The sequence below is a fragment of the Anolis carolinensis genome, chromosome 5 (assembly GCF_035594765.1).
Source record: "Anolis carolinensis isolate JA03-04 chromosome 5, rAnoCar3.1.pri, whole genome shotgun sequence".
Lineage (NCBI taxonomy): Eukaryota > Metazoa > Chordata > Lepidosauria > Squamata > Dactyloidae > Anolis > Anolis carolinensis.
In genome coordinates this window covers 50,021,491-50,044,465 of record NC_085845.1, presented here as the reverse complement: position 1 = coordinate 50,044,465, position 22,975 = coordinate 50,021,491, and the positions used below count along the sequence as shown (strand labels likewise).

The 22,975-nt window shown below is 42.7% G+C and overlaps 1 protein-coding gene across 2 annotated transcripts in view; it reads left to right on the top strand.

Moving 5' to 3' along the window:
* tmem154 (transmembrane protein 154) overlaps positions 1-22,975 on the top strand; it is a 43,105-nt gene that overhangs the window by 5,253 nt on the left and 14,877 nt on the right. For both annotated transcript variants that reach the window (XM_062981088.1, XM_062981087.1), the window contains exon 2: positions 13,079-13,393. In XM_062981088.1, the coding sequence (XP_062837158.1) occupies positions 13,079-13,393 (315 nt within the window). The remainder of the gene's footprint in view (positions 1-13,078; positions 13,394-22,975) is intronic.

Sequence of the window (22,975 nt, the reverse complement as noted above, 5' to 3'; positions counted from 1 at the left end):
GGAAAATCCGCCAAGGAGTCTTTATTGAGCGATTCAGCTGAAAAGGACTCTAGCAGTGATCATTCAGTCTACTAGGGTACCATATTATCAAAATAAAGCCATATTTATACAAAATTTCAGTCTGACAGCCCTTTGAATTTCCCGCCCCGCTCCCCTGCCCTCCTGATCGTTGATAGGCTAGAAGGTTGAACGAGGCGGGCTTTCGTTTCCCGCCTTGCTCTGTTGGCCCAATAGGAAGCTGCTTTTTGTCTCTACTCGAGCCAATCAGGAAGGAGAAGGCGGGAGTTATTGAAACAATGAAGTGACAGAGCAGGAAAAGATCGGATTAATTCCTGCTAGGCCGATTTCTAAAGGGATTAATGGCAGCAATCAAGGAATGTCCGGGTTTCTGTCACGTATACAGATTTTAGATATGCCTTGGGGTGTCAGGGGTGGAAGTAGTGATGGGTGGTGATGAGCCATAATTGACAGGCTCTGCAGGGCGCCTTTCTGAGGTGTCCTGGATTTTCCTTTGGATGAGATATGACAATGTTTGCCTTGGGGGCGAATCACCTTTAGGTCAATACTCCGAATTCGGCGACTCAAGCCCTATATTGTCCATGCAATCTGAATTTGATTGGGTTAAGCGGTGGCGGATTATCCTTTTGTTTTTGGGAAGGGAAGCCTGGGTCATAGGAACTGGGGTTCAGGTTGAGTTCAAAATATTTCCTATTTGATTTCATGACTTGACAATTATATGAAATAAAATGAAAAATAAAATAAAGTTGGAATATAAATCCTGCTGGGAAAAATACATATTTTCCGGAGATCCCAAAGAGTACAAATACATATAGGCAGATGGATAATTTCATGGGAATAAGGAAGAATCCATAAAAGTAAGTTACATTGCATAAAGGGGAATCATAAATGATATAAACAATTGAAAATATTTGATAAGAACGAAGTTCATAACATCTGGGGAACCCAATATGGAAATTCATAAAAGTGGAGTTTTAGCAGCATGATTTTACAATTCATGAAGTTGTTATCTCTTGCCTCAGAGTGCAGGGATAATCCACAGTAAACTCCAGTAAAAAGTCTCAATCACCTTCTACTATAAATATATGGAATATAGAACATAAAGTCTTGATTTTTGAACTATCTTTTACAAAGTCCTGGGGGGGAGGGTGGTCACCTCGATCACAATAGGTTCTATAAGTTTGTTCTTAAGTTGAATTTGTGTGTAAGTCAGAACAGGTACATTTAAAATGTAACTCCTGGCATAGACAGACAGACAGACAGATAGATAGATAGATAGATAGATAGATAGATAGATAGACAGACAGACAGACAGACAGACAGACAGACAGACAGACAGACAGACAGATGCTTTGAATACCATAGGGAAGGAGTGGTGATAAAACTTCAGTGTAGACACCTTTTTCGCTTCATGACTCTTTCAGGAGTGAATTTCCCTTCCAAAGGGTAGATTTCTCTCACTTCTTGTTGTCTCACCTTCATTCTTAACTATGAGTCATTTGTAAGTCGGATGTTTGTAACTTGGAAACTGTCTCTATTGTACATCACACATAGAACTCTAGTTATTAAATGATCAAAAACGGCACTACTAAAGTTATCTAAATAAGTAAAAGAATTGTCCGTGCTACCAGTTTGGTTTCCAAACTCATTTAAATTGCTGGTCCTATCTTTGAAACTCTTTAAACTCCCAGGACTTGGAAACTTGATGTACATTAATCTACCCAGTAAATCAGGGGGGCCCAAACGAAGGCTCACATAGAGGATACAACCCTCTAAGATCATTTACCTGGCCCCACCCTAAACCTTATACCAGTGGTTCTCAACCTGTGGGTCCCCAGATGTTTTGGCCTTCAACTCCCAGAAATCCTAACAGCTGGTAAACTGGCTGGGATTTCTGGGAGTTGTAGGCCAAAACACCTGGGGATCCACAGGTTGAGAACCACTGCCTTAGAACATGTGATGGGAGAAGTGTAGGAAATCAAAATGACCCCCATGCTCTCCTCTTTCAGAAAAGAATTAAAACCTACCGATGCTGCCAGGCTTATCGAAACACTGGAATATCTGGCTGCCATACAATGAATGGTTTATTGATTGGACCTTAATGACGGTTATGTTTTTAATTTACTGATTGGGTTTTTAATCTCCTTTTAATCACTGTTGTCAACTGTGTTTTATTGATGTGTTGTCAAAGGCTTTCATAGCTGGAATCACGGGGTTGTTGTGAGTTTTCCGGTCTGTATGGCCATGTTCCAGAAGCATTCTCTCCTGATGTTTCGTTCACATCTGTGGTAGGCATCCTCAAAGGTTGTGAGATATATTGGAAAAACTAAGCAAGGAATGTTTATATATCTGTGGAAAGTCCAGGGTGGGAGAGAAAACTCTTGTCTGTTGGAGGCCAGTGTGAATGTTGTAATTAATCACCTTGATGACAGCATTAATGGCCTTGCCAGCTTCATGTCCTGGCTTCTTCTTGCCTGGGGGAATCCTTTGTTCGGAGGTGTTAGCTGCCCCAGATTGATTCATGTCTGGAATTCCTCTGTTTTCAGAGTGTTGTTCCTTATTTACTGTTCTGATGTCAGACTACACAGAGAAGCCATGGAAATCCACAAACATGTGGACAATTCCAGTGAAAGGAGGAAACCATGAAAATGAACAAAATCTGGCTACCAGTATTTTTAAAAAACTCTAAGAATTTGGGGGGTGGGGGGCTTAAGCCCCTCAAGCCGCCCCCCCCCCCCCCCGGCTACATGCCTGACGTAAAGCCTCTAAACTTTTAAAACCCTCTGGGGAAGTTCATGCAAAACAGAAGTTCTAAAGAAAACTGAAAGTATAAAAAGAGTTCCTGTTAAGACAAGTTCCAAAGCAAGAAATATGAATATTTAAAGCATATCAACTTTGAAATGTACAAAAAATTAGAGTTCATGCATGCTTAGGCTTCTGGAGAAAATACACTAACTTTTTAGATAAAGATAGTCTTTAAAAATGAAAGTTGCTTCATATTTTGATGTAAATGCTAGAAGACCTGACAGGCCGATCCCATGGTCTAGTGACTGTGATATTGAAAAATGTTCCTGTTGTCAGTATTGTTTGCCTGAATAAGTATCAAATTGACTGTGATTTCACTATATAACAAAATTTGAAACATTTTCTGCTCCTGGTTTGAACGTGTTATTTCCTGTTTAATTGTGCAGTGCTTACTTTGAAAATAGTTTTTATACTCCAGAAACTTTGTTTCTGTGGCTGGCACAAACTATGTTGATTGAGACTCTAGTAAAATGTGCTGCAAGATGTACTTTTCCCATGATTTTATGATCGAACCAATTAGGAAATGACATTTGTAACCCAGGAATAAAATCGTATTATGTAGTGTTATTAGAAAAACCCAGTTGTCTGGATTATCTCAACATATTTCATTACAAAGAGACTGAAGACCATAATAAGCCAGAAGTCTTTGAAATACAGAACAAAGTTTGCTAATAATAATTTTTGGCATACAAATCCCACCAGCATGTCTAAGGATAAAGAACTATAAGAGCTGTAGATCAAAATATTTTGATAGCCCAAGGTTCCCCTGGGTGTGAAATATTTACCGCGAAACTATAGCATGTACCTACTTTAAACATAGTGGCCTGCAGTCTACCATTCTTATATTGGTGGAAGAAGCCGCAGTGGCACAGTGGGTTAAACCTTTGTGCCGACTGAACTGCTGACCTGAAGGTCGGCAGTGCAAATCCACAAGATGGGGTGAGCTCCTGTGTGTCAGCTCCAGCTTCCCATGCTAGGACATGAGAGAAACCTTCCACAGGATGGTAAACATGCAGACGGTCAGTTCTCTCACACCAGAAGCAACTTGCAGTTTCTCAAGCCGCTTCTGACACGATTTACATCACCATGTGCAGTAGGGTGCCAGGTTGGGAAAGTGTTGTTAACATTACCAGAATTAGGCTTTCCTACCTTCTGTTTCCTTTACAGCAGAAGCCCTTCCTCCAAAAATTGTGCCTATGGACTGGAAATATAATATAGGGTTTGGAAGATGGAACTGGTGACACTGATCTCTTGTGTGAATGGAAGAATCCATACATGCTAATAGTCCTCTCTCACATTACACAGTTACAGTATTTTGATACAGCTGAAAGAAAACCAGGGATTTTTTTAGTTTGATGAGCCACTAGAGCTCTCTGGCAGTGAATTCTGAAGAGTGTACAAACCCCAAGACTGCATAGGATGGAAATGCTGCAATTAAAATGACATCACAGTGCTATAACTGTATAGTGTGAAAGAGATATTTGATGTATGTCATCTCAGAATGTTTGTTTGGTTTCATGCTGCAAGTTGCTTCTGGTGTGAGAGAATCAGGTGTCTACAAAGACATTGCTCAGGGGATGCCTGGATGTGTTACTATCCTGTGGGGAGGCTTCTCTAGTGTCCCCTGGCTTCTCTCATGTTCAGTGACTTGGAAGGTGCTGAACAGACTGTGCTCTCGGATCACAGGATGCAGAGCTAATCTTAAGAAATGGGGCTACAAAATGGAGTCCACAACATGTAAGTGTGGAGAAGAGCAAACCACAGACCACTTACTAAAATGCAGCTTGAGCCCTGCCACATGCACAATGGAGGACCTTCTCACAGTGGCACTCCAAGTGGCCAGCTTCTGGTCAAAGGAAATCTAGTATAATGTTTTTAACTTTGTTTAAAATACATTATAGCTGTACCCCCAATTCTCTTCTGACATGATAAACAATCTCTGAATGTAATATTTGAAGTGCCCACTGTCAAAGAAGCAGAAGGCAAGATATGGTTTATTTCAATTAAGGTGGCAAAATGACCTCATAAAATAACACCTTGGCATTCTATACTGGAGCATGACAACGGCTAACAAGAGAATCTCAGAACACATTTCCTGTATTAATAATGATTGTACCTCTTAGGGAATGAAATACTTAATGGCTCAGTCAATTTGGGGCTGTTCCAGCTGCTGAGTCAAATGTCTACAGCTTGTTTTGACCTGCAGTATGGAAATCCCAAGAGATATGATATTTCTAGCACGATAGGCAAGCGACAGCCAGAAGAAAGCAGACAATATTGAACAGTTATAGCTAAAGACTAAAATGAGCACAGCTTGAAAAAAATCTTCTTTTGTGGTGGGGGAATAATTGGCCATGTCGGTTTGGGCTTTTAGGAAGTGGCATTTAAAAAGTAACCTTTTAAAGCTCTGGGCATTAACTTAATAACGAATGGGTCAGAAAGAGTGACTTTGAATGTTGGCACTTGCAATTGGAATGAAAGGCAGAACCAGGGCCGGTTGTTACTAGGCGGCCGCTGACGCGGCCGCCTCGGGCGCTGGCTGCTAGGGGCGCTGTCGAGGCGTCGACAGCGACCCGTAGCGCCACCGACGCCTCCGGTGTTGGCGCGGGCCCGCGGGGCTTCAATCCCCGCGCCCGCGCCAAGCACCTAGGCCATTTTGCCCTTAGTAACAAACTAAGGGCAAAAATGGCCTATCTGTGCTGTGCGCATGCGCACAGCCAGATAAGCCATTTTTGCCCTTAGTTTGTTACTAAGGGCAAAATGGCCTAGCTGTGCTGTGCGCACGCGCACAGCACAGCTAGGCCATTCGGGCCTTACTTCCTGGTCGCGGCCGGCGATCGCCCGGGCGATCGCCGGCCGCGACCAGGAAGTCAGGCCCGAATGGGCTATCTGCGCTGTGCCCGTGCGCACAGCGCAGATAGCCCATTCGGGCCTGACTTCCTGGTCGCGGCCGGCGATCGCCCGGGCGGTCGCCGGCCGCGACCAGGAAGTCAGGCCCGAATGGCCTAGCTGCGCTGTGCGCGTGCGCACAGCACAGCTAGGCCATTTGCCCTTAGTAACAAACTAAGGGCAAAAATGGCTTATCTGGCTGTGCGCATGCGCACAGCACAGATAGGCCATTTTTGCCCTTAGTTTGTTACTAAGGGCAAATGGCCTAGCTGTGCTGTGCGCACGCGCACAGCGCAGCTAGGCCATTCGGGCCTGACTTCCTGGTCGCGGCCGGCGACCGCCCGGGCGATCGCCGGCCGCGACCAGGAAGTCAGGCCCGAATGGGCTATCTGACCAGGAAGTCAGGCCCGCATGCGCACAGCCAGATAAGCCATTTTTGCCCTTAGTTTGTTACTAAGGGCAAATGGCCTAGCTGTGCTGTGCGCACGCGCACAGCGCAGCTAGGCCATTCGGGCCTGACTTCCTGGTCGCGGCCAGGGCACGCTGGGCGGGGGGCGGGGCCAACTCTGGCCCCGCCCCCCGCACTATTCGCCCTGGCCCCGCCTCCCACACAGCGTGGGAGGCGGGGCCAGGGCACGCTGGGCGGGGCCAGGGCGTCGGAGGCGGGGCCGGTGGCGGGGGCGCTTTTTAGCACCCCCGCTTAACATTTAAAAATATCTCCGGCCGGCCCTGGGCAGAACTGACAAGAAAAGAGCTGTCAGGAAATGGGTATGGATAAAAATATATTAGATGTATGTCTGTGAAACTGCAAATACGCCACTCCTTTTTCCTGTAGCTCTGCACAATGCAAGCCTGGGCTTGTTTTACAAGAGCCACTACACAGTTTGGTTTCAGAGCTTGAGAGCAGCTCTTTGCAGACCTTAGAATTGCTGGCAGCATGTCTTAACCTGAGCTTGGACATAACATGTTACAAATAATTCAGAAATTTATTTCTAAAATTATATTGTAATTGGAAGCCAACAAGGGATGGTTTTATTTCTTTGCAGAATAACTACAATCTCGTTCACACAATACAGCTGCAATCCTCCACCACATTTGGGTTTTGACTTCATGGATTTCATCAAAATCTTCTCTCTAGGCATAAGTGCATTCTCAGGTGTGAGTGTGTATGAGAGTTTATCTTTCTAAGTTCTGGAGTCTACTATATATGCATTAAGGTATAGAGTTATAGTAGGGAGCCCCTGGTGGCACAGTGGATTAAGCCACTGAGCTGCTGAACTTGCAGACCGAAAGGTTGGCAGTTCGAATCTGGGGAGCTGGGTGAGCTCCCACTGTTAGCCCCAGCTTCTGCCAACCCAGCAGTTCAAAAACATGCAAATGTGAGTAGATCAATAGGTACTGCTCTGGTGGGAAGGTAACGGCACTCCATGCAGTCAAGCCGGCCACATGACCTTGGAGGTGTCTATAAACAATGCCAGCTCTTTGGCATAGAAATGGAGATGAGCACCAATCCGTAGAGTCGGACACGAATGGATTTAATGTTGGAGCAAAACCTTTACCTAGAGTTATAGTACACCAGTATAAAACTGTATTTGTTCCCTACCCCCACATACCCTCTCTGTGAGATCAGAGGCACTGGACGAAACTGTTTTGCGGGGTAGGTTCTGGAGTAATTTCATTCCAAGGAAACCTACATATCAACCACGTCATGACAATTTACCACTACAGGCAGTCTGTGAGTTACAAACATCCGACTTACAAACAACTCATAGTTAAGAATGGGGGTGAGATCACAGGAAAGGAGAGAAATCTGCCCCTGGGAAAGGAAATTCATTCTGGAAGAGTTATCATGGGGAAAAGGTGTCTCCACTGAAGCTTTATCGCCAATCTTTGTTCTCACAACAAGCCAAATTTTTCAAAATCTAATTATCACAGGGACAGAAAGTGAGGTGAAATCTTCTGAACAGGGGCACAGACAGCAAAACAAACACCACAGGAGTATGAACCCTTCCCTATGCTATCCAAAGTTTTAAAATATATAGGTTTGGTTGGAGACGCACTTACAAATGTAGCTGTTTCCACTTACAAACAAGTTCAACTTAAGAACAAACCTACAGAACCTATTTTGTTTGTAACTTGGGGACTGCCTGAATTTCACTATAAGTCTGCAGAATTCTTTTTAATTAAGACAATCCAGCGGAAGAAACAGAAACCTCTCTGCGAATTGTAACACATCTGAAAACTCATTGGGGAGAGTTGAGAAGGGCCTGGATGCATCTACATCTGATACCACAACTTATATCATAACTGTGCTAAACCTTGCCACCTTTCTGTTGAAATTTTTGTGTGTGTAAGATAAAGATAAAGGGTTTCTCCTGACATTAAATCTAGTCATGTCCGACCTTGGGAATTGGTGCTCGTCTCCATTTCTAACCTGAAGAGCCATGGTTGTCCATAGGCACCTTGTGGCCAGCGTGACTGCATGGAGCGCTATTACAGTCCCACTGGAGTGGTACTCATTGATCTACTCACATTTGCATGTTTTGGAACTGCTAGGTTGGCAGAGGCTGCGGTTAGAGTGGGATCTCATCCTGCTCCCCCAATTTGAACTGCCGACCTTTTGGTCAGCAAGTTCAGCAGCTCAGCGGGGCTCTTTTGTGTATGTAAAGAACAGGAAAATATTTGGACAGGAAAGTGACAAGAAAGATAGAAGATTAAGAAGTCCCTTGAAACTGGACAATATAAAGAAATGCAATTCACGAGTCTGGATAAACCTTAACTAATTTGGAGCTATAACGGTAACTAATTACTTGTTAAAAACCTTCCCAAAATGTGCCTCTTTCCTGCCACAAAGGGAGCTTCTCCCATGGTTTGGATCAACAGCCTCACTGTGCTGACACCCGGTCCTGCCTTGAGCTGACAATGCAAAGCAGGCCATGTAATCCAGCCATTCTTTGGCACTGTTCCAGCTTTATAACACAAGTGAAATAGACACACTCAAACCTTAATTGGTTCAGTTGAAAATGTACTGTATAGAAATCTGTTGGATTAAAGCTGAAAAGCAATACACATTTTCCTGGAAGTAAACTTACCAAATACACTGAGATTACATGTGTAGTGGATTGTGCTGTGATTGTGTAATTAGTTAGAATTTGGTTCATTATAGATTACTAGATGTAAGAAGGACAGAATTGTTGAATGTGTGGCTCTCCAAATGTCTACTCCCATCTACTATGACCATGCCTATGCTGACTAGACTTTGCCAAGAGTTGTGTTTCAACAACATTGCGAAGACACCATGTTCTCTGCCCTAGTACAGAGAGTTTAAGCTTTTGGGTGTGGTTTTGTAGTATATTACTGGGTTGTCTCCTTCAGAAATGCGTGTGTAGTGCAGTTGCTGTTAAACCGCTTCTTTCAGGCTCCCCATTGACCCCATTTGACACAATAGCATCACTGTTCAATAGGGATGGAGAAAGGCAGCGGCATAGGCATGTAGACTGCAGACTTCTGAGATCTTCAACCACAATATTGGTATGTTGCTGCAGCCAACTGTTTGCTTATTTTTATCTCTCCTCCCCATCCCTCCCCAGGACAACTGGAGGAATAAGATGGCTTAGACTGCAGTTATTTTGGGAGCAATTAATTTATAAAGCGTCTGAAGTATGTGCTGCTCTTGAAAGTGGGAACAAATATTTACATCTTGCCAACCATAACATCAAGCTTTCGGAATGCTTTCTGAATTTGATACTTGGGAAAGAATGATCTGTTATCACTGTTCTCTGTTGCCTAATATGTGTGGACACAGAAAACCGATTTTCCTCCTTTCGCAGTGAAATAATTAATTTTCTCAAGGGTTGTAGGTCTCGATTTTTTTATACCTATAATGGGCTTTTTGCCATAACTTTAAGATCTTTTTCTGAGTAGTTCCAAGACATTCAGAAATTATGTGTCTTGGTAAAGTGAGAATTACATTTCCCGATAAAAGTTGTGGATTTCTTTTAAAAATATAGAGAAATTAAAGAATAACCTTCATTTGTTCATTCATTGTTACAGCAATCAAGAAATGGGTAGTTGTAGTAATAGCAACAGTAGTAAAAGAAATAATAACAAAACAAATTAAAGTTTGTTCAATAGTTCATTCATAGAAAACAGATAACCTTTGTCCAATTTATCCAATATTTGGCAGGTCTAATATTCAAGGGAGGAAGGGCGCATTGGTGGCATAAGTAGAATGAGGGCTCCACAAATGTTGGCTTCAGATTCTGGTCTACTGTTTCTTGTTGACACTACCGATTCCTACTTCTGCATTTTCTGGAATAAATGGAGGGTTTGGGAGAGAAGGAGGTGATTTTATTCTTTGTGCTTGACCCAAAGGAAGTCCCTTTGAAGCTTCTCCCTCTGCTTGCCATGGAATCTTCCTATTTTGTACTAGGTTGATGAATGCAGTGGGAATGATACCTATGTGAGAAGGAGCTCGGTAGTTCTGGGGCCAGACACAAGTCGGTTCACTATACACCAGTTAACCTTTTTTTCGTGTCAGGAGCTATTTGAGAAACTGCAAGTAACTTCTGGTGTGAGAGAATTGGCCGTCTGGAAGGACGTTGCTCAGGGAATACCTGTATGTTTGATGATTTACCATCCTTGCTTCTCTCATGTCCCTGCATGGGGAGCTGGAGCTGACAGAGGAAGCTCACCCTCTCTCCCCGGATTCAAACTGCTGACCTGTCAATCAGCAGTCCTGCTGGCACAATGGTTTAACCCAGGCATGGGCAAACTAAGGTCCGGGGGCCAGATGCAGCCTCCTGGACACTTACCTTAGGCCCTCCTCATTTCCCTGTACTCCTGGCATAAAGACCTGGTGGCCCGCTGCATCCTTATGCCAAAAAGATGGGGGAAGAAGGCATGTAGCCGCTGGGAACCCCCTGGAGCATTCTAGCCACTGTATGTCTCACCCTCCTCCTGGCATAAGGATGGTGTGAGAAACCCCATTTTTATGCCAAGAGGATGGCTCGAGGAAGGCATGCAGTAGCTGAGAGCCTTCCAGAACACACTCAGCTGTCGCCTGTATTGCCCTCCTCCTGGCATAATGCCAAGGGGACAGCCTGAGGATTAGGAGAGGAAGATGGGAAGGAGGATCAGGGTAGTCACCACATGTCCAGTATTCCTCCCAGCATAAGGATGGGATAAGCAACCCTGTCCTTATGCTTGGAGGACAGCCTGGGATGACCTGGGCCCTGCCCTGCTCTCTCCTGGCCCCATCCTTTTCCGGGCTTTTTCTACCCAGTGTGTGCCCGCCCCCCCTCCCTCCTGGCCTGGTCTTCCTGGCCCTCCCCACAATGTAGCCCCAAGTCAGAAATGTTTGCCCATGCCTGGTTTAACCCACTGAGCCATTGGGGCCTCTAGCTCCCCATGCAGGGACATGAGAGAAACCTCCCACAAGGATGGCAAAATATCAAACATCTGGGCATCCCCTGGGCAACGTGATTGCAGGCGGCCAATTCTCTCACACCAGAAGTGATTTGCAGTTTCTCAAGTTGCTCCTGACACAAAAAAATTAATAGTTAAATATTTTGGCATAGATTATAGCAGGAAGAAAAAGCTATGGATGCTCTGGCTGTGAAAGCAGTAAAAAAAATGGAGGAATAAGCTGCCCATTGCTGGCATCCTTTGTCTACCTTCTCTCACCATGCATACATGACTCAGAAAAACATATAACCATAGTACACTTCTAGTCTGGGTTTCCTGTTCATTGGAAGTCAGGAGCACTGCAGCCAGCTCAGCAGAGGTTAATGTTCCTCACCTCTGGTGATCTGAGTGCAGGCAGTCCCTGGATTATGAACAAGATAGGTTCTGTAGATTTGTTCTTAAGTTGAATTCGTATGGAAGTCAGAACGGATACATTTGTATATAAGTCAGGGTGCAGCTATGTTGTAGAATGACTGCAGATTGCCTCCACTTTAACTGACTTAGTTCAATGCTATGGAATCATGGGGTGTGTGTGTGTGTGTATAGTTTTACAAAGTCTTTAGCCTTCTCTGCAAAGAATGCTGCTGCCTCACAAAATTACAGATTCCAGGTTTACATAGCATTGAGCCATGGCAATTGAAGTGGTATGAAACTGCATTACCGTATATACTGAATTTTCAGCGTCTTTTCAGGGCTGAAAAAGCCCCCATCAGCTTATACTCGAGTCTATAGGTAATCAGAATCGGGCAGTTTTATCTTAAATTACAGTTTTATGTAAATATTCAAAAACAATTAAGGTAATTTTGTTAGTATCAATTTTAATTTTGAAATTTACCAGTAGCTGCTGCATTTCCCACCCTCGTCTTATATTTGAGTCAATAAGTTTTCCCAGGTTTTTTGAGGTAAAATTAGGTGCCTTGACTTATATATGGGTCAGCGTATACTCGAGTATATATGGTAAATCTGCAGTGTAGATGTACCCTGGGAGAGCTAGGCAGGGAAGAAAATGGAGGGAAAGACACAGATGTGATGACAAGGGAATGGATGGAAAGAGACAGATGTGAAGCCAAGGGAAAGTGGGGAGGGCAGGGGAAACATCCATTTGTAACTAGGAGTCAGATGTAAATTGGATGATCATAACTGGGGAACTGTACAGACAGTATTGAATTTGTGGAAGCTTCAGCAGAATGCATGAATGAAACAAAACAAACAAACAGATGTTATTATAATAAATGAAAATCAAATTAATAAAAAACATGTCAATTTGTATCCCATTTGTAATGCACAATTGTTGTTGTGTACCTTTATTTCATTTCTGCCTTATGGTGACCATAAGGTGAATTTATCATATAGTATTTTCTGAGGCTAAGGGTTTGTAACTTGCTCAAGGTCACTCAGTGAGTTTTAACAGCCAAGAAAGGAATGAAATCCTGGTCTCTAGAATTGCAGTCTAAAACTGAAATCACTACACCATGCTGGCTGAAGATCTTGCACTTTTTTTGAGAATCTCCTATTCTGTCTCCAAGGCATGACCGCACTACTGCATTAAATTGTTTTTTTAAGTATTTGAAGACTGTATACTTCCTCAAACACCCTTGTTTCCAGATCATTTTCATGCAACTTTACAGTTCACTGACCTCATTCTGGAAACCATTATCGACCCAAATGAGAAGCATGAATTATCATATATTCAAGAGAAGGAAGCAGCTGGGAAAATCTAAACTGTGATTTTATTGCCAGCTAACATTTCTTAGAAATAGTAAGGATGAGATTATAAAAAACATGCTGAAAATATCAGATTTTAAGTTGCATGTGTGAAAAATAACATTTCAATAAACATTCAACCATCCTGGTAAAAGTGACAGGTATTGCTAATTTCTTCCCATTCCTAATTTGGCAGGCTCTACAACTACGATGGAAGCTGAAGAAGCTTCAGGAAGTGGCACACCATTATCTACTACCATGGTAATAGCACATACCACCATATCCACTGTAATTTTTACAAGTGACCAGGATCTGCAGGCTGCCACCATGCTGACAGAAACAGAGACTTTTGAAAGTGAAAGTAATTCCACAACGGAAAGAAACGATGTAGAACAAGAAAGTCTACATCCTGCTCTGATTTTTGGAGCCCCTGCAGCATTGCTGCTAGTCATGTTGATTTTGTTGGTCATCTTTATTGTAAGACGCCACAAGCAGAAGCAATCCAAACAAGGTAAGTGTTTAGTGTTACTTGTCTGAAGTGCTATGGACCTTTAGAATAGACGGAGAAATTGAGCTCTTGTGCTACAAAGGCAGAGATTGGGAAAGTTAATTTTGCAAACTATGATATGCTGGCTGACAGATTCTTTGAGCTGTGGTCTCAAAAATGTTTTGTGTAAAGGTAGCATTTAAATAGGATCTAAGTTTTGTGCAATTGCTTTATATCAGTGGTTCTCAACCTGTAGGCCGTGGCCCAGCAGTGGGCCATGAAAGAAAAATCTGGTCCGCAAACCTCCTTCCTCTTCATATATTTTATTTTATTAATTTTATTTCTTTTCCTTTCCACAGAGCTGACCATTGCATTGGATAGACCATATCAGCTCTGGATGGCGATTACTGGATGGCATATGTTCTGTATCAGAAACTAGAACTGATGTGGTCTATCGAATGCAGTTTTCTGAATCAGTACCCGAAATAACCAAACCGAATCTAAAGTTGACCAAAAACTGATTTGTAACCCTTTTGGCACTAATGTTAGCTAGTGGTCCCTATTCAAGTAGTCCCTGGTCAAAAAAAGATTTGGAACCATTGCTTTATATTATCAGTGAAGAAAGAGCAAGAGGAGAACATGGGCCCAATTAACACACATCGGCAAGGGCATTAGGCTTGTACACCTGTCTGAAAGATGTGGTTGCATTGACTTTCCTAATTATGAAGAGCTTGGGGACATACAGTTTTGTTGGATAGTATTGGTTCCTACCTTATTTATTATGGACAAGTCATAGAATAGGCCTGTGGACACAGAGCCTGGAATGGGCCTTTGGCCACCTTCATGTATTTATTGAGCACAAAGAGGAAAAGAAGGGAAAATTTTAGACGTGTGGAACCATTCACCTGCAGCTCATATTGGCTAAATTTGGGGGGAAATATGAGCATCTGTGCAAGACCCACCCTCCATGTTAGCCAGTCATTCAGGAATGTAGAGTCTCTGATATGCCCCAACCTGTAGCTGTCACATGGAAAATGTTGAAACAGGAAGAATGTTACAGCATCCAGGATTGCTCCTAGTGAGCAACTCGCTCCATAGGTCTTACACTTAGCTAAGGCCCTACAACACTCAAGCTTCACTCCATATCACAAAATGGGAGGATTATAATGGAGCAGGTTTGAAATGTTGCACTTCTCCTTCTCTCTGAAAATTCATGTCTGGCACATTGACAGAACACTGGATCCTGGAGTTATGGAACTCTTGAAATACTTTGCTACCTTGCTACTGAAGCTACATTTGGAGGCCATTAAAACTGATCTGAACTCATGGGTCTCAGTCCTTTCTGCACACGCATTAATGCTGGACTCCTTGGCCATGATAACGTGTCATGTTCTGAGGAGATCTCCATAGAGAAATTGAAACTGAATCCAGACAAGATGGAGGTCCTCCTGGTCAGTCGAAAGGCCGAACAGGGTATAGAGTTACAGCCTGTGTTGGATGGGGTTGCACTCTCCCTGAAGACTCAGGTTCTCAGCTTGGGAGTTGTCCTGAATTCATCGCTGAGCCTGTAACCTCAGGTTTCGGTGGTGACCAGGTGAGCTTTCGTACAATTAAAACTTGTGCACCAGTTCCACCCATATCTTGGGAAGCCGGATTTGGCCACAGTGGTCCACACTCTTGTTACATCTCATATAGACTACTGAAATGCACTGTATGTGGGATTAGCTTTGAAGACTGCCCGGAAGCTTCAAATAGTCCAACGGGTGGCAGCCAGGTTTCTAACTAGAGTGGTGTTTAGAGAGTGTACAACTCCCCTGTTGCAGCAGCTCCACTGGCTGCCCATTTGATACTGGGCCCAATTCAAAGTACTGGCTTTGGCTTTAAAAGCCCTATACGTTTCCGGTCCAATTTATCTGTTTGAAGTGATGTCTCTATGAGCCTACAAGAGCTTTGAGATCAGCTGGAGAGGCCCTGCTCTCGGTCCCAATCTCTTCACAAGCATGTTTAGTAGGGACGAGAGACAGGGCCTTTTCCGTAGTGGTCCCTCAGCTGTGGAACTCCCTCCCTAGTGACATCACGCAGGCCCCATCCTTTCTGGTTTTTAGAAAAAAACTTAAGTCCTGGCTTTTTATGCAGGCATTTGGCATATAGGGAACTATGGAATGAGCCTTTAACAACTTGAATAATAGACTATGGGTTTTGGAAAACGATTATGGATAAATATGAGATAATGACTGGGCATTTTATATGGTTTTAATCTGTTTTATTGATGTGTATTTTAATTGTTTGTATGTTTATACTGCTTTATGCTTTGATGGATGCATTTTTTTCTGTGTCTGCGCGGCATTGAATTTTTGCTGAATTTTGTAAGCCACCTGAATCTCCTCCGAGGTGAGAAAGGTGGGGTAGAAATAAAGTAAATAAATAAATAATAGAGATTATATCTTTAAAATACCTTTTTTTTCAACTAACAGCTAGATTGTCTCTTTCTAATATAGTATTCTTTCTCACAGATCCTTGTACTGTTATTAATGAAACATCTTTTCCTTCAGCATACATTTGGAGCACATATCTGTGTCATGGATAGTATCTACTTATAAATTCCTAGAATAAATCAAATGGTATGAATTTTCCTAGTGAAAAAAAAGTCTTACAATCTCAACAAGCCACATCTCCCCTTTTATTCTGTTCTTATGCAATTCATGTTGTACTTGTACTTTCTAGATGTCACCACCAGATGTCATATAGGGCATCTTTAGATAAAATCTGTAGCAACTCATCTTCCTCATTCATTTCAGATAGTCCCGCTGCTTCCTTAGAATGATATTGACTTTATATCTTGGGCAGAAACCCTGCATTTGAATTCCTATTTGCGTCTCAACATGCTAAAACAAGCATGAAACCCCCTTGTCAATTGCTTTCTTCTCCACCCCCAGCCCTCATACATAGAGAATCCCAGATGGGCAAGTCTTGGCTTAGCAGAAACTATCCCTGAAGCAAATTCAGGAGTGAAAAACAAAGAATTTTTAGTAAATCAATAAATAAGCAAGCAGCAGAAATGTTTGGCAACTCAGCAAAGATTTACCTTGCAGCTGTACACTGAAAGTCCAGAAAGGTGTTATTTGGATACAGAGAATCTAATGATCTAACATGTTTGTTCTGATGCCTGGCAATCATATTACGAAGGTTTTATATTCACCCAGATCTTGGAGACTTTTTTTATTGTGATTCCCAGTATCCTCAAGCCAGCAGGTGGTTTTGGAAATTGTAGTCCAAATAGTTTTTTTGTGCAGACCCCAAAGGTAATGCTTCCAAGCTTTTATATAATACTAGCTTCTGGACCTGGCGGTACCTGGGTGATTTGAAAAGGGCATTTGTCAGTTGGGTTCACCCTTATCCAGAGAGTTCTGAACCCAGTCAACAAATAACTCCCATATTGCAAGGTCAATCACCCCAAACCCTGCCAGTATTCACAGTTGTCCATGTTGGGTCTGTGTGCCAAGTTTGGTCCATATCCAAAGTTGGCTGGGTTTAGTGCTCTCTGGATAAGGGTGAACTATAACTCCCAGAATCAAGATCTTTTCCCACAAAGCCCTGCAGTATGTTCAGTTGGACATGGGGGTTCTGTGTGCCAAGTTAGTTCCAGGTCCACCGTTGGTGGGGTTCAGAGTGCTCTTAGATTGCAGGTGAACTATACATCCTTACAACTCCTATAAATGATGGTGAATTCTCCTCACATCTCTCTCTCTAGTATGTTCAGTTGCTGATCAATTCCTCTGTTTGTTGTGCACCATAGAAAATAATAGGAAAGGGTTAAGAGAGAGGCAGTAGGCGGGATCATGCAAATTCCAAAGCAATGTCAAGAGAAAGAAACACTGGGAGGTGTCTTTGGTAGAGGAAAAACAGAAAATCTAGGATGAAATTGTCCCCGAATGAAAGCCTTCACTTGGGTGGTGGACAGGATGGTATTTGTGGAGGACATTGGCAAGGCTTTTCATGTCGTTTGCTATAACCTGCAATGTCATTGGAGGTAGGGCCATTGGTGTCTCCTGTGTAGTGGGAATGAAAGCTGTTTGTGGCGGCAGGAGCTTGTTTGTGTAAATGGACACCCCAGCCACATACACACATACAGATTTTCACTTTTATTATGTGTATAGATAATAGGGAGGAGAATGGAGCAAAGCCCAGCTAGCAAGAGATAAATACTGGTTCTCCCAGGCTCGCTCTGAGCTCAATAGTCTTTCAGGAATCCTAACAATGCCTGGTAGATTGCATGCTGAGCAGTGTGGTTGAAACCAAGCACATTCACTATACTGTTTGGCTAACCACGATGGCAGCGTATATAAGAAATCCCACTTGATGTGGTCTGACTGCTTCATAGTTCCTTCTTCTTCTCTGTTCTTGGGAGGATGTGATTATTTTGTTGTTCCAGGATTTATCTTTATGATGTTTAGTTATAAAGTCTGCAGATGAGGCAGTCCTTCAGGAATGAGGACACCTTCAATCAGCCCCACCCAGCATCTCCAGTGATCAAGGATGATGGCACTTGTAATCAGACAACATACCATGTGGATATAGATTTCCCTTTCTCACCTTTGCTCTACTTCCTATGTGGATGTATGAGAACATGTTCCGGAAAGGAAGAAAGAGACATAACAACTTCTCTGAGAGTTAACGTATTATTAACATTTTCAAACAAAACCCCAGCAGAGGCAACTGTGAGAATTTGCTGTTGCTAATGTCAAATCATGTTGCAGAAGAATCATGTGATTGTAACATCTGTAACACACACAAAGAATAAAGCAATCCAGGAAACCACATGCCGTATGATGTCAAAGAAAGGAAATACAGTACACAGAGAGCATTGAGCAGGGTGTAACTATGGGAGGGGTGGGCGTTCAACTCCAATGAAATTCTGTCCCTAGGAGAGGTGACGTGAAGGGTTTTAACATGTTCTGCATTTGGCCCACTTTCTCTGAAGGTGTGCAGCCCTAGGCAGTTTGCCGATCCTTGTGGGCTTAGTTACTGTTTTTAAGAAATCTGAATACAACAAGCTGCAATTTCCTCTCACTGGCCTCATTGTTAGATTAGTAGATTAGCTTTTAAGCAGAGGCTGGATGGCCATCTGTCAGGGGTGCTTTGAATGAGATTTTCCTGCTTCTTGCAGGGCGTTGGACTGGATGGCCTGTGAGGTCTCTTCCAATCCTACGATTCTATGATTCTATGATAGTAGCCAGCCACAAGACACAAACATAAAGTAGCAACATGAGACACCTACAAATTAATGTGCATTTGTAATGTAATGTGCTTACAATGTCTTTATTGGGTGGAGTGTTCACAAGTTATTTCCAATCCGGAATCGAAGAAATTGCTGTTCATTTTTGTTGTTGCAGAATTTGAGATGTTTGTTATAACCCTATTCAGTTGTTATTTTCATGTATTCTAACAGCAGGTGATGAGTCTTAGTGCTTCTACCTGTATAACTTCTAACATACACTTCTACATGGTGACAAAGAAGAGTGAGAGCCTCAATATTTTATTTAATTTATTTATTTACTATATTTCCACCCTGCTCTATCTCACCCCGAAGGGGACTCAGAGCGGCTTACAGTTTTGGCAATATCCAATGCAACATTGCAAATACAAAATATACAAATACAACACATTAAGCAGTTAAAAACAGATAAAACATATAAATACAATTAAAACTGTTACAACATAGCACCTAGTCCCATAGTAATCATTCGGGCTGCTACATTTATGTCAATTCCGTATTGCACTACTCCCCAAATGCCTGGTTCCATAGCCAGGTCTTTACTTTTTTCCTGAAAACTCAGAGGGAGGGGGCCAATTTAATATCACTGGGGAGGGAGTTCCATAGCCAAGGGGCCACCACTGAGAAGGCCCTGTCTCTCATCCTCACCAGTCGTGCTTGTGAGGAGGGTGGGTCTGAGAACAGAGTCTCCCCAGCAGATCTCAATGCTCTAAACTGGTTCATAGGGAGAGATAGGTTTGGACAGGTAAGTTGGACCAGAACTGTTTAGAGCTTTATAGGCTAAAGCCACTTTGAATTATGCTTGGGAGCAAACTAGCAGCCAGTGGAACTGACTTAGCATAGGATTGTATGTTTGCTCTACACTGCTCCGGTGAGCAATCTGGCAGCTTTCCGTTGGACTACTTGAAGCTTCTGAAAAGTCTTCAAAGACAGACCCATGTAGAACGTGTTGCAGTAGTCTATTTTATATATTTGTGGCTGTTTTTTTTTTTTTTTTTTTTGCCTGAGTTGGAATCCTGGAAAAAAATCAGGCTTTTGACTCACATAGACAGCTCCCACACAAAATGAAGGTTCTACATTTTTATCTTCCTGCCCTCCTTGTGTAGGAGGACAACAAATCCAGGGACAGGAAGAGGTACTGAGCCAGGGTACGCCCCTCCCCTTAGTGTTAATAAAACAAGTGAAATGAATGAATAGAACTACTACTACTACTAATAATAATAATAATAATAATAATAATAATAATAATAATAATCGTCATCTTTATTTATATACCACCCTATCTCATCAAGGGACTCAGGGCGGTTTCCAATACAACAGAAAACATACAAGTTAAAACTATACAGCAATTACGACATAATGCCACATGAACATAAATGTATAAGACATATAATCAGTTAACAAAGAATGAACACTTAAAAACTTCATCAGTAAACCCAGATACAGTGTCCAGGATTCAGCTTTGGAGTGGCCAACTATAAGGTGCTAGACGTGTTGGGTACTACAGTACAGAGTGGGCAAGGAAGTGGGTAAAGTGCCAAGCGAGAGCATAGCCGGGAGGGCTACGGGAGCTCTACTCAAAGATATGCTGAAACCACCAAGTTTTCAGATCCTTACAGAACGATGATAGTGTAGGGGCTAGTCTGATCTCTCTGGGAAGGGGATTTCAGAGCCGGGGAGCCACTACCGAGAAGGCCCTTTCCCTCGTCCCCACTAACCGTGTTTGTGACGGCGGTGGGAGTGAGAGGAGGGCCTCCCCGGAGGATCTTAGAGAACGCACTGGTTCATAGGGGGAGATGCAACCACGGAGGGAGGCTGGCCCCAAGCCGTATAACTAATGAGATATGTTTCAAGTCATAGATGTTTCATCTGGGAAAACATGTACTGAGTTACTTTTTCAAAAACAAAACAAAACAATATCCTCCTCCTTACCCTGTTTGGTATAAAATACACATTTTTTGTCTGTTGTTCTGAAGATAGTTGCCTTTTCTAATACCATCTCCCAGCCTCCAGTGAATCTGGTTTGCCGTTTTATCCTGTCTGGAGTTTCTTCCACCTTTCTTAGCAATTATTCTCTACCTAGCCTATTTTCCTTTATTGCTTAGTAATTTCAAATGCTTTTCTCAATCCTCTCCAGGTTTGGTATGTTTGTGTGTTTTTTTAAAAAAAGCGTGTCCCTTATCTGTAATCTCTGACAGCTTCTGTATTCATAAAACAGGTGCATTGCTCATGTATAGTATTAGGCTGTGTTGAAGCAAACATTTTTTATGGCAGTTGTTGACTTCTCATTATGTTGCTTTCACGGTTTGAACCTGCTAGCCTCAGGGAATTCATTGCTTCCAGTCTCCTGTTCTCTGCTAGACTCTGTTCTGAATATTAATGCATCTAAGCTGCAGTCAAAGTCTTAAACTCACCTCAGCTTCTAATATTTGCCTGGGCTTAAATATCCTTTTTCTTCCTCTCCGCAATCTTGCAGAATTCTAATTCATATGTGAGCTTTTTTATTTTGTCTTCTGCATTATAATCTCACATAAGCATGAGTGAAGTCATTTCTGTCCAATTTTCCTTTGAGAAGACATGCAATATTTGCATAGAGGAATCACATAAGATAAGGTTCACAAGACAAAGATTAGTCTTCCAAAACTCCAGCACTGCTCTGTCCTATTTGCTACTTAAGGTCATAATGGTATGGTTGATCCTGGTCACCACCAGTGTAAGTGTTTCAGAAGGCTGGACATGTTGTGGGAAATGATAATGGTTCACATATATACATCCAACTGTCTTCTTTGTACTTCACAAATAACCACTACTCTGAGTTAACCTCTGAGATAGAAGTGGTGCGGTATGAGAGCAAATTCCCGTTCCTTGTGAAGGTGCTCCCCTTGGATTAGAGGGGAGACTGGCAAAACAGGTCTTTGTGATCAGTCTTTCAAGGACCGCCCAATAAAAGAGAAGACAAAATGGTGCTTCTTCCCCATTGGACACAGAAGCCAACAGGGCTGGTAGTAGAATCTTACTTCAGAGCTGCTGGTGGAGCATGAGAGCAAAGATGGCAGAATAGGTTAGGAATTTGGGATAGGCTATGTATACAAATGAGAAAGCAATGGTGTTTCCCATAGTAACCTATGGATGTGAGAGCTGGACCATAAGGAAGGCTGAGCGAAGGAAGATAGATACTTTTGAACTATGGTGTTGGAGAAAAAAATCTGAGAGTGCCTTGGACCGCAAGAAGATCCAACCAGTCCATACTCCAGGAAATAATACCCAGCTCCTCACTGGAGGAAAGGATATTAGAGACAAAGATTAAATACTTTGGCCACATCATGAGAAGACAGGAAAGCTTGGAGAAGATAATGATGCTGGGGAAAATGGAAGGAAAAAGGAAGAGGGGCCGACCAAGGACAAGATGGATGGATGGTATCCTTGAAGTGACTGGCTTAACCTTGAAGGAGCTGGGGTGGCAACGGCCAACAGGAAACTGGCGTGGGCTGGTCCATGAGGTCACAAAGAGTCAGAAGCAACTGAACGAATAAATAACAAAACAACAACAAATGAGAAGACTCAGAGAATTCAGGAAACTAGCAGGAGATCTCCTTCTGCTCCCTCTCTCCAGTATCAGGAGCTAGAAACAGAAGATGACTCCTGTACCATTAATGATTGTGTAGAAGAGGGAATATTAGCAGATCTTTCTTATTAATTGGTTATGTGACATGTGAAACCTGCTGAAATTCCATCTTCTTCCCAACCATTAATGGCCTAGGAGCCATCTATAGTTTTTAGTCTGGCAACCCTACCAGTACAAAGTGTGACATGGTGTTTTGAGCATTACACTATGTATGACTCTGGAGACCAGGATTCAAATGCATTTGTGGCTGTGAAAACCCACTGGTGGCCTTGAGCAATTCATGCTATATCACATTCAGAGGATGGAAAAGCAAATCATTATTTATTTATTTACAGTATTTATATTCCGCCCTTCTCACCCCGAAGGGGACTTAGGGTGGACCACATTACACATATAAGACAAACATTCAATGCCTTAACATAGAACAAAGACAAAGACAAACGCGGGCTCCAAGCTGGCCTCGAACTCATGACCTTATGGTCAGAGTGATTTGTTGCAGCTGGCTGCAGCTGGCTGCAGCCTGAGCCACAGCCCGGGCCCAAATCATGCTAAGAAAACCCTGTAATAGGTTCACCTGTAATAGGTTCAAAATTGTCTTGAAATAGATAACAACAACCACCCTACCAGTATCTGCCACTGAAAGCAATCACTTCACTCTGCTTAATGATAGAGCTGCCCCTCAATGCTGGCTTATTATTTCTTCACT